This window comes from Ceratotherium simum, chromosome 14 (genome assembly GCF_057802395.1).
Source record: "Ceratotherium simum simum isolate JZ-2026a chromosome 14, ASM5780239v1, whole genome shotgun sequence".
NCBI lineage: Eukaryota > Metazoa > Chordata > Mammalia > Perissodactyla > Rhinocerotidae > Ceratotherium > Ceratotherium simum.
Genome location: NC_141913.1, coordinates 6,843,059 through 6,855,863, shown reverse-complemented (window position 1 = coordinate 6,855,863; position 12,805 = coordinate 6,843,059). Strand labels below are relative to the sequence as shown.

Here is a 12,805-nt window from a genome sequence, read left to right as displayed (position 1 = left end):
TTAACCTGAAAGACTGCCTTTAGCATTTCTTACAGGGCAGGTTTCATGAAAAAGAACTCCCTCAGCTTTTGTTTATCTGGGAATGTCTTAATTTTTCCCTCATTTTTTTTTTGTGGGAGATTAGCGCTGAGCTAATATCTGTTGCCAATCTTCCTCCTTTTTTTCCTCCCCAAAGCCCCAGTAGATAGTTGTATGTCACAGTTGTACATCCTTCTACTTGCTCTATGTGGGATGCCACCTCAGCATGGCTTGATGAGCGGTGAGTAGGTCCGCATCCAGGATCTGAACTCGCGAACCCTGGGCTGCTGAAGCAGAGTGTGCGAACTTAACGACTATGCCACTGGGTCGGCCCCTTTCCCCTCCTTTTTGAAGGACAGTTTTACCACATACAGGATTCGTGGTTGACAGGTTTTTTTCCACCTCTCAGCACTTTGAATATATCAACCTACTGCCTTCTGGCCTCCAAAGTTTCTGATGAGAAATCTGCTGGGTATCTTACTGAGGATTCCTTGTATGTGACAAGTAGCTTCTCTCTTGCTGTCTTCAAGATTCTCTTTGTCTTTTGACAGTTTGATTATCATGTCTTGGTATAGGTTTCTTTGAATTTATCCCATTTGGAGTTTGTTGAGCTTCTTGGGTGTTTATATTCCTGTCTTTCATCAAATTTCGGGAAATTTTCAGCCATTATTTCTTCAGATATTCTTTCTTCCCCTTTCTCTTTCCTGTGATTCCCACAATACGTTGTTTGTCCGTTTGATGGTATCCCACAGGTCCCTTAGGCTCAATTCAGTTTTCTTAAGACTCAGTAATTTCAGTTGACCTATCTTCAGGTTTGCTGAACCTTTATTCTGCTTGCTCAGATCTGCTTTTGAACCCCTCTAATTAATTTTTCATTTTAGTTATTGTACTTTTTAGTTTCAGAATTTCTTTTTGGTTCCTTTTTATAATTATCTTTATTGATATTTTCATTTTGTACATAGATTATTTTCCTATTTCTCCATGTCTTCCTTTAGCTCTGTGAGCATCTTTAAGACAGTTGTTTTAAAGTCTTTGTCTAGTAATTCTGATTCCTTGTGTATATTTTCTGTTGATTTATTTTTTTCCTTTTGATGTACCATGCTTTCCTGTTTTTTTGTACGCCTGGTGATTTTTGGGTTGCAAATAAGACATTTGAATCTTACAGTGTGATAACCCTGGAAGTAAGATTTTCCCTTTTCTCTAGGGCTTACTTTTATTTAATTTTTTAGAGTGTGTCTATGCAGAGATCAGCCTGAGGTGAAAGCTTAAGGTTTTACCGGTCTTCTCTGAGCCTGTATTTTTCCCTGGGTGTCTGCAGTGGTTCTCTTAATTCTCTTCTATAGATGGTTGTTTTTGAATGTCCAAAGAAACAGATGTGACTGCTTTAAATATGCTGGAGGCCATTTTAGCTGGTGAGGGTTGAAACAATGGTGGCCAGCCTCTGTGCCTACAGCTCTGTGATCAGAAGCAGCAGTCTGCAGTCACGACACAGAAACCTGATAAATGGAGGCAAAATCCTTATTGCCTCCCTGGCTCCAGCAACCCATACTAAAAACGCGGATTGCCTTCCCACAGTTGCTTGCTTTGGGACTAGGGGGTGGGGGATGTGTAGCCACTATCATCCTGAAGCCTGAAAGTGACTGGCATTAACTGTAATTTACCAGCCAAGTTTTTTCTCTGGTAGCTGTAAGTGGTCAAATAGTCTCCAGAGTTCTAAAATAATTATAGTCACGGGCTGAATAATGACATTTCGGTCAACAACGGACCACATATATGATGGTGGTCCCATAAGATTAGTACCATATAGCCTAGGTGTGTAGTAGGCTATACCATCTAGGTTTGTGTAAGTACATGTTATGATGTTCGCACAATGATGAAATCTCCCCATGACACACTTTTTAGAACATATCCCTGTTGTTAAGTGACACATGACTGTATTTCAGAGGTTTTTGCCAGTACGGTACCGTCGTTGTCTAGGTGGAAAGACAGATTCCTGGTGCTTTGTCCTCTGCCATCTTCCCTTGCATCACTCCTTGTTACCTTACTTTTTATTTTTGACTTTGTAGGATTATAATCAGAATTTGACCTGCAAAATCTAACCCTTCTGAATGTTTTAGGTAAAGTGTATATTTATATATGTATTTCATGGACATAAAAAAAATGAAAACTAAATGCTTTTTTTGAGGAATGTTTAAATAGCTGTTTGTTCAGGCTATTTATTACATTATTCAGTTTCTCTATGATCACTCTTATTTTTATCTACTAAATGTATCAATTCTAGAAAAGATAAATCAAAGTCTCCAATTTTAATTGAATTTTTGCGAAATTATTTTTTTTACACCTCAAATGTTTTTTTCTGTATATACTTCTCTGCTATGTTTAATGCATACAAGATTATGGTTGTTATAACCTTGTTTATAAGATTATACCTTTTTAGTAATAGTGCCCTTCTTTTGTCCTGTGCTTTTAACCTTAAATTCTCCTTTGTATGATATTAGTATTGATACCCTTGCTTTTATTTTGTATATGCTTGTTATCTTCTTTTCCATCCATTTTTAAAAATTGTTCTCTATCATTTATTTAGAGAATTTCTTATAAATAGCATGTAGCTAGGTTTTCTTTTTTAATGTAATCAGATAATCTGTGTTTTTTTAATGAGCTAGTTAATCCTTTAATAGTATAATTATTAATGTTCTTGATTTTATTTTTATGTTTTACTTCATTTATTATTTATTTTACATTGTTTTTATCATTTTCAAATTTTTTATTGCGCTGTTCATCCCTGTCTCACTTTCTCTCCCTCCCCAATTTTTCTTCCTTGTTTATTTGGAAGTTCTGTTATCATTTTCCATTGATTTTAAAATACACCTTTTTTTATATTTTAATATTTCCAAAATCATGTGTCTTACAGTTACTGATATGTCACAGTTTAATGTTTTCTTTCATAATGGCACATACAATAATGGCAAATCTTAAAATAGCATCCTTCATAGAATCTAACCTTTTATTTTTCCATTCTTAGAGGGCAAACTTTCTTTTCCCTAATTTATTATTGAACAAATTTCTCAGCTAGTTTGAGACAATACCAGCACATTCCCACCAGGGTGCTTTGTTGCCTCTGTTTCCCTTAGAATCTAATAAGATGGGACTTTCAAATACTTTCATTACCTCCTCTCAAAACCCACTTCCTAAGAGACCTTTGAATTGCTTTTCTTTTTTTTTTTTCTTGACATTTCCTAACTCTTAAGTTTTGCTAAGAGAGTTATACTGTCAAAGTGTAAACAAAGACCTTTTTTGTGTTTAGGTTTAAAAACTGTCAGAGCAGCTCCATTCTTTTCTTTTGTTTGTTTTTTCTCCCTTTCTTCTTTTTTTCTTTTTTTTTTTACACACCCTTGTGTTGAGGGCTGTCTTTAAATAGATTGCAGCAAGGGACCCAGAAGCGGGTCATCTACAAATGGTTGAACACCAGGTTTCCCACCAACGAAGCATTGTCTGTGGGGCGAGAGACTAGCTATCCGTGGCTCTGCACTGCTGTCATATTGTTCCACCTGGGTGTGATTCTTACTTAGAGGCGTTCAGTCATAATCCCACAGGTAGTAGCTTTGCCACCATTGGCTCCTTGGCCAAGCACATAAAGGGTTCAAGCATACTTTATCAAAGAGTACAGTGACTCCAGAGACCGTCGTCACCTGACTGCATTCTTTATTCAAGATTGTTTTAAGTTGCTTTACTGAGGAGAGAGCTAGTTTCCCAGATTCTGGTTCTTTTTAATCCTTGCTTGTATCATATATGAAAAATAATTATCTAGTTTTAAATGGTATTTCTTTTCTCTCTTGTCTTTTTTTAAATCGGGCTATTCATATTTTAACTATTGTTTTTATAAGTTTCAATGTTAAGGTGATATTTTGATCCTTACACATTTTATTAATTTATTTAATTTTTTGGCTCAAACCACAGAAATTTATTTTCTCACAGTTCTGGAGAAATCCGAAATCAAGGCTTTGGCAGGGTTGTTTTCTTCTTAGGCTTCTCTTCTTGGCTTGTAGATGGCCGTCTTCTCCTTATGTCTTCCCGTGGTCTTCCCTCTGCTGATTCTTATGTGTTTTAGGCTTTAGTGTTTGTATTAGTTTCCTAGGGCTGCCGGAACAAATTACCAAAATTTTGCTCGCTTAAAACAACAGAAATTTATTCTCACTGTTCTAGAGGCCGAAAGTCTGAAATCAAGATGTTGGAAGGGCTAACCTCCCTCCAAAGGCTCCTTCCTTGCTTTTTCCAGCTTCTAGTGGCTTCTGGTGTTCCTTAGCTGTAGCAGCATCACTCCAGTACCTGCTTTCATCTTCATGTGGCCTTTCCCACTCTGTCTCTGTGTCCCTCTGAGATCTTCCTCTCCTTTCTCGTATGAGGACACTACTCACCGGGTTTAAGGCCCATCTTAAATCTAAGATGATCTCATCTCAAAATCCTTAACTTAATTACATCTACAAAGACCCTGTTTCTGAATAAGAGCATAATGTACAGGTACCTGGGGTTAAGACTTGGACATATCCTTTTTTGGGAGACACAATTTAACCCACGAGAGTGTTACACTTAGAAGATGTTATCTGCTGAAGAATACAAAATGATCCATCTGTATTTTTCTCTGGGTACTTTTACATCTAAATCTTTAAGCCATCTGGAATTAATTTTGATATAAGGTAGAGATGTAAGTTTAATTTTTGAACAACATTGTTGAAAATTAACCAGTTAATAAATGGTGGCACTAGGATTTAAACCTATGACTTTATTTCAAACCCAGCATCTTTTCTTTTATACAGAACTACCTCCTTTTAGTATTTTAACTTTAAAAAACTTTGCCTATGAGGCTGTTTTTGTCATCCTACATCTTACGACAGAAAAGACTGCTCTTATAGGCTTTATTGGCACTTGAGGTAATGGTGGTAGCTGAATATCTAAAAAGAGTATTGTAGGCACTTGAGCTTTCCTTTTCAGTAGTTGTTATTCTAGGAAAGAATGAGACATGCCATTTGGGAAAGAATATTGGAGGGCATGGTTTTGAGGCACTGGCTTAATTTGCCATGTCTAATGCAATTGTTATTGGACTCCTCAGGGACCCCATTTATACTATTTTCTATTTTACTCTTATTAAAAGATATTAACATCTGTTTTCAAGGGCTATTATTCATATTTTATAAGGCTGGTCAGAGTAATGGGCTTACCATCCTTGTAGAGACTTTTAGCAATAATTATAAAAGTTAAACTGACATTTCTAACATTCTGTAATGTAGTGAACATGTCGAACCCACTTTTGGTATCTGAATCTGTTGATGTATGTTTGCCATGACCACATTATGAATTTTGGTTTTGGTAAATTGCTTAACATTGGTTCATATATATTCTGGAAGAATACAGTGAATACTGTATAGTCTGTTCCTTTACATAATAAACATTTTATGTCAACTACATAGTTTTTTTCCCATAAAATTTTGGAATGAGTTATGAAAAACAAAACTTACTGCTGCTCTGTTGTTGATTTTTAAAGGAAAGCACAAGAGAAGTTCTGGTGAAGACTATCAGCGCTGCTAATGCAAAACTTAACCCTGTTTATTTTCATGATACAAATGCCAATAAAGGTGATTTTGACTCAACGGACACTTTAAAGCTGGAGGCAGGGTCTCCTCATCAAAATAAGCCTTTGACATCAGATTCAGAAACAGTTTTGCCTGTGGATAGATGTTTAGACACTGAGACTCCCGAAGTGTCCATTCAAGAAAATGTGGACGTAGAATCTTTGAAGCCTGTTAGTGACAATGGATTTAATTCCACTGATATTCTTCGGCTACCAACTAGCGAAAGGCGAACACGTGAATGTTACGACTCTATTCCAAAGAGTAAAGATCGTAAGTGGGCTTTTTTTTTAAATAAAAGTAAAGAAATATATAAAATGTTTATATATTGGGAGTAGAATATATTTCCAAATGGATCTTGCCTAGTTTTTCATATTAAAATATTTAAGTGTTTTATAGATGAAAAAATGGTATCTGTATTCATAGATCTAGTGGAAATGTACCTTTCTTAAGTCTTAGTCTTCTTTTCCTTTCTCCCTCATTCTCCATTATAGACTTTTACTGTGATTTAGGCTGGCTTGTCCACCATCAGAGAGGTGCTTTTGGGGAAATGGATTTCATTTCTCTAACTAGATTTGGGCAGATTTTAGTACTGTTGATAACTAAGATAAGTCAAGTAAATAAAGTTATTTAAGAATATTATATCATTTTATTTGTTGCATGTGTCATTGGATATTTTTGGAATTTTATTTTTTAGAAATGGATCTACCACAGAGTGTAGTCTATCAAAATGAAGAGGGCAGATGGGTCACTGACCTTGCCTATTATACATCTTTTAATAAAGAACAAGATTTAAACATGTCTCTGACTGATGAGATGAATGAAGACTTCAGATCTGGTTGTAAGTGTATTGATAACCACTTCATTATACCATTTTCATTGTTTCTGATGGTGTTCTGAGATTACTTTGTATATGTTGGTTAGCCACATAAAATCCCTTTTGGAATATATAATACTTAGGCTCTTCACTTGTTTTTATAGGAACAAAGGCTTGAGTTAGTCAGTGCTAATCATTGCAGAATGAGCTGAGCCTTTTCCTTAAGCAAGTCAGACTAGCACTCTTTTACTTCAGTTTAGAACCTTCATATTGTAGAGTTGGAAGACAGCTTAGGCTTTCCTTTCTCACTTTTTAAATTCTGTCTTGAACAAAAGAAGTATTCTGATAAATGAGTAATTACAAAAGCCAGTCCATTTTGGAGCAAAAGCTAGGAAATGTGGTAGAAATGATGGGAGAAAAGTGATGAGAAAGATGAATGAAATCTCAAAGGATGAGAGTGTTAGGAACATCAGTTAGGTTTGTTGTTTAGCAGAATCTATGATGGTGAAAGGAACAACTGGGTTAGGTTGCAGAATGCACGACATTTTGAGCCTTAGTCTGTGGAGATGTTGCTGTGCCACCGAGGCCTCCAGTACCTGAGCACCTCGAAACCTGAGATGAGGAAAGGCATCCAGTGGCCTGTCAAGCCCAGTCTTATTTTTAATAGGCTCAGAAGGTGCCAGAGGAAGAAGTTATTCTAATTGCTGCTTGTACTAAGCTCCTCCTAAATGTCTAATGATGTGAAAGTACAGAGATAAATAAGGCGTTTTTCCAGCCCTTAAGAAACTATCAGACAAGAATACAAAACAGCCATCAGCATCATAAGAGACACAAACCAAACGCTTTTGGAATTTAGGGGAGAGAGAATTTTTGCATGAGTGGTTAGCAGAGGATTTCACATACGAGGTGGCTTTTGAGGTGGAGTTTTAACAGGTGAATATTTGGGGGCATGAGAAATTCCAAAGGGATGGAAAACCCAGTGAGAGAGAATGAGATGAGAAAGCATGGGCATGTTTTGAGAATGGAAAATAGTCCAATGTGGCTGGCATTTATGGTAAGATATGAGAAGGGGAGAGTAATGAGAGGTGAAGAGATGAAGCTGGAGGGGTAAAGTGGGGCCAGGGAGTGGGTAGAGCTTTGACTACCATGCCAAAGAGTTGAGGCTTGTTTGGTAAGCAGTAGGGAGCCACTGAAGACTTGCTTGTCCAACTTGCTTTTGTGAGACTTATTCTGGCAACGGTGGTCAGTTGAGTGGGAGACTCCTTAGGATGTTGTAAGTGTCACAGTGAGAATGAAAAGAAAGTAGCTAATGAAAGATGTGGAAGTAAAATGGTTACGATTTGGTGACTGGATTTTAGGGGATATTAGGCAAGAACATTGAGGTTTGTGGTCTGAGTTGTTTGAGAAAATAGCAATACCCTTAACTGAGATGGGGAAAATCAGAAGTAGAATTTTGGATGATTGTGGTTTGAGGTGGGGATAGTCAGTAGTTGGAAATATAAGTCAGAAATTGGAGGGGGCCCAGCCCCGTGGCTTGGCGGTTAAGTGCGTGTGCTCCGCTACTGGCGGCCTGGGTTCGCATCCTGGGTGCATACCGACGCACCGCTTCTCCGGCCATGCTGAGGCTGCGTCCCACATACAGCAACTAGAAGGATGTGCAACTATGACATACAACTATCTACTGGGGCTTTGGGGAAAAAAAGGAGGAGGATTGGCAACAGATGTTAGCTCAGAGCCGGTCTTCCTCAGCAAAAAGAGGAGGATTAGCATGGATGTTAGCGCAGGGCTGATCTTTCTCACAAAAAAAAAAAAAAAAAAGAAAGAAATTGGAGGTTAAGTTACAGTTAGAGCTTGCTCAAGATATCTTGATTTACAAAGGACGAGAGAGTGCAGACTGGCCAGTGGATATTTGACTTTTACATTTAAAAAGTCAGTGCTCATGGAATTCTCATGTGTTGCTGGTGGAAGTGTAAATTGATACAACCATTTTGGAAACTTGTTTGACAGTGTCTTGTGAAGGTGAACTTCAAGATCTTCATACTATATGACCCAGTAATTCTACACCTGAGTATATACCCAGTATATAGAGTGTATATATTCACTAAAAGACAAAGACTAAAATGTTTATTGCAGTACTACATGTATTAGCCCCAAACTAGAAACTCCCAAATTCTCATTAACGATAGAATGGATTGTGTGAAACTCCAAAATTCCCATTAACAATGGAATGGATTGTGTGAAACTCCCGAATTCCCATTAGCAATGGAATGTATTGTGTTTATTCATACACTGGAATGCTATGTAGCAATGGGAATGAATGATGTGTAGCTACTTGCAACAACATGGGTGAATTTCACAAATACGTCAAATGAAATAAGGCTGACTAAGAAAACATACTATATAATTCTGTTTATTTAGAATTACATATATGTTTAAATTCTGTACAGTCAAACATCCCCTGCCCTGTGGAGTAAGAAGTAATGATAGTGGTTACCCTTGGGCAGGCATGTGGTGACAGGAAGGAAGCTTGAGGGGCTTTTTGGGTGTTGGCAGTGTTCTGTTTCTTGATCTGGGGTGTTGATGTGGCTATACAAATGTGTTCAGATTGTGAAAATTCATTGAGTTGTATACTTATATATACTTTTCATGTGTATATTAAGCTTTGGTAAGACGTTTTTAAAAATTAGTGATCAAACTGAGAAAAAAGAATTGCAATTTGTATTACAGATTACGGGCCTGTTTCTCTAGTATGTAAATAGTTCTAATAAATGATAAGAAAAAGACCAACTACTCAGTATAGAAGTGGACAAAGGATGTAAACAGACAATTTATAGAAAAAGGAATAAAAATGGTTGTTAAATATACAAAAAAAGTTCATTCTTACTCATGGAAAGAAATGCAAAGTAAAACCACCTTGTGATACTATTTTTCTGTTATTTCATTGTCAGTGATTCAAACGTTTGGTGATAAAACTGTGTTGGCAAGAGTATGAGGGAAACAGGTATTGTAGTACTTTATAGGCACAGCCTCTAGGTAGAGCAGTATTGCAGCATCAAGCAAAACTAAAAATGCACATACCTTTTTTTTATTGCGGTAACATTGGTTTATGACATTATATAAATTTCGGGTGCATCTTTATATTTCGATTTCTCTGTAGATTACATCATGTTCACTACCCAAAGACTAATTACAATCCGTCACCATACGTATGTGCCTAATCACCCCTTTCGCCCTCTTCCCTCCACTCTGGTAACCACCAGTTAAATCTCTGCCTCTGTGTGTTTGTTTTTCTTGTTGTTATCTTCTGCTTATGAGCGAGATCATATGGTGTTTGACTTTCTCCCTCTGACTTATTTCACTTAGCATAATATCCTCAAGGTCCATGCGCGTTGTCACAAATGGCCAGATTTCGTCCTTTTTAATGGCTGAGTAGTATTCCATTGTGTATATATACCACATCATCTTTATCTGTTTGTCCCTGATGGACACCTAGGTTGCTTCCAAGTCTTGGCTATTGTGAATAGTGCTGCAATGAACATAAGGGTGCATATATCTTTACGCATCTGTGTTTTCATGTTCTTTGAATAAATACCCATTAGTATTAGTGGGATAGCTGGATAGTATGGTATTTCTATTCTTAATTTTTTGAGGAATCTTTATACTGTTTTTCATAGAGGCTGTACCAGTTTGCACTCCCACCAGCAGTGTATGAGAGTTCCATTGTCTCCACATCCTCTCCAACACTTATTTCCTGTCTTGTTAAGTATAGCCGTCCTCATGGGTGTGAGATGATCTCATTGTAGTTGTGGTTTGCATTTCCCCGATACTTAGTAATGTTGAACATCTTTTCTTGTGCCTGTTGGCCATCAGTATATCTTCTTTGGAGAAAAGTCTGTTCAGATCTGTTGCCTGTTTTTTAATAGGGTTGTTAGCTTTTTGTTGTCGAGATGTATGAGTTCTTTCTGTATTTTGGCTATTAACCCCTTATCAGATATGTGGTTTGCAAATATCTTCTCCCAATTGTTAGGTTGTCTTTTCGTTTTGTTGATGGTTTCCTTTGCTGTGCAGGAGATTCTTAGCTTGACGTAGTCCCAATTGTTTACTTTTTCTATTGTTTCTCTTGCCCGGTTAGACATGTTACTTCAAAATATGCTGCTAAGACTGATGTCAAAGAGTGTACTGCCTATGTTTTCTTCTAGAAGTTTCATGGTTTCAGGTCTTACATTCAAGTCTTTAATCCATTTTGAGTTAATTTTTTGTGTATGGTATAAGATAATAGTCTACTTTCATTCTTTTGCATGTGGTTGTCCAGTTTTCCCAGCACCACTTATTGAAGAGACTTTCCTTTCTCCATTGTATGTTCTTGGCTCCCTTGTTGAAAATTAGCTGTCCATAGATGTATGGGTTTATTTCTGGGCTCTCGATTCTGTTCCATTGATCTGTGTGTCTGTTTTTGTGCCAGTGCCATGCTGTTTTGCTTACTATACCTTTGTAGTATATTTTGAAATCAGGGAGTGTGATACCTCCAGCTTTGTTTTTTTTTCTCAGGATTCCTTTTGCTACTCGGGGTCTTTTGTTGTGCCACATAAATTTTAGGATTTTTTGTTCTATTTCTGTGAAAAATGTCATTGGAACTTTGATAGGGATTGCATTGAATCTGTAGATTGCTTTAGCAAGTATGGACATTTTAACTATGTTAATTCTTCCTTTCCAAGAGCATGGAATACCTTTCCATTTCTTTGTGTCTTCTGTTTCTTTCAACAGTGTTTTATAGTTTTTGGTATATGAGTCTTTCACCTCCTTGGTTAAGTTTATTCCTAGATATTTTATTCTTTTTGTTGTAATTGTTAGTGGGATTGTGTTCTTAATTTCTCTTTCTGCTACTTCATTGTTAGTGTATAGAAACACAACTGATTTTTGCATGTTGATTTTGTGTCCTGCAACTTTAACATATTCATTTATTATTTCTAAAAGTTTTTTGGTGGATTCTTAGGGTTTTCTATATATAAAATCATGTCATCTGCAAATGGTGACAGTTTCACTTCTTCCTTTCTGATTTGGGTTCCTTTTATTTCTTTTTCTTGCCTGATTGCTCTGGTTAGGACTTCCAATACTGTGTTAAATAAGATTGGCAAAAGTGGGCATCCTTGTCTGGTTCCTGTTCTTAGAGGGGTAGCTTTCAGTTTTTCTCCATTGAGAATGATGTTAGCTGTGGGTTTGTCATATATGGCCTTTATTATGTTGAGGTACTTTCCTTCTATACCCATTTTATTCAGAGGTTTTATCGTAAATGGATGCTGTATCTTGTCAAATGCTTTCTCTGCATCTATTGAGATGATCATGTGATTTTTATTCTTCATTTTGTTAATGTGGTTGGTGTATCGTGTTGATTGATTTGCAGATGTTGAACCATCCCTGCATCCCTGGAAAAAATCCCACTTGGTTATGGTGTATGATCTTTTTAATGTATTGTTGTATTCAGTTTGCTAGCTAGTATTTTGTTGAGGATTTTTGCATCAATGTTCATCAGTGATATTGGCCTGTAATTTTCGTTTTTTGTGATATCCTTGTCTGGTTTTGGTATCAGGGTAATGTTGGCCTCGTAGAATAAGTTAGGAAGCTTCCCCTCCTCTTCAATTGTTTGGAAGAGTTTGAGATGGATAGGTATTAAGTCTTCTTTGAATGTTTGGTAGAATTCACCAGGGAAGCACTTGGGTCCTGGACTTTTGTTTTTTGGGAGGTTTTTGATTACTGTTTCGATCTCCTTACTGGTGATTGGATGGTTCAAATTCTCTGTTTCTTCTTCATTCAGTTTTGGAAGGTTGTATGATTATAAGTATTTATCCATTTCTTCTAGGTTATCCAATTTGTTGGCATATTGCTTTTTGTAGTATTCTCTTATAATCTTTTGTATTTCTGAGGACAATGTACATTGTACAGTGGACATTGTAATTTCTCCTCTTTTATTTCTCATTTTATCTATTTGAGCGGTCTCTCTTTTCTTCTTGGTGAGTCTAGCTAAAGGTTTGTCAATTTTGTTTATCCTTTCAAAGAACCAGCTCTTAGTTTCATTGATTTTTTTTCTAATTTTTTTTAGTCTGTACTTCATTTATTTCTGCTCTGATTTTTATTGTTCTTTCCTTCTACTGTTTTTGGCCTTTGTTTTTCTTTTTCCAGTTCCTTTAGGTGCACTGGTAGATTGTTTGCGATTTTTCTTGTGTGTTTAGGTAGGCCTGTATTGCTATAAACTTTCCTCTTATGACCACTTTTGCTGTATTCCGTAAATTTTGGCGTGTTGTATTTTCATTTTCATTTGTCTCCTGGTATTTTTTGATTTCCCCATTGA

General features: G+C 36.6%; 1 protein-coding gene across 12 annotated transcripts in view; it reads left to right on the top strand.

The window, feature by feature from the left end:
- The window catches only part of LOC101394358 (nucleoporin SEH1), a 164,090-nt gene that overhangs the window by 64,161 nt on the left and 87,124 nt on the right, over positions 1 to 12,805 (top strand). For all 12 annotated transcript variants that reach the window (XR_015554247.1, XM_087438931.1, XM_087438928.1 and 9 more), the window contains 2 exons: positions 5,558 to 5,915; positions 6,340 to 6,483. Coding sequence is in view for 11 of the 12 variants with exons in the window: in XM_087438931.1 (XP_087295057.1) it covers positions 5,558 to 5,915; positions 6,340 to 6,483 (502 nt within the window). In the remaining variant the exon portion in view is untranslated. The remainder of the gene's footprint in view (positions 1 to 5,557; positions 5,916 to 6,339; positions 6,484 to 12,805) is intronic.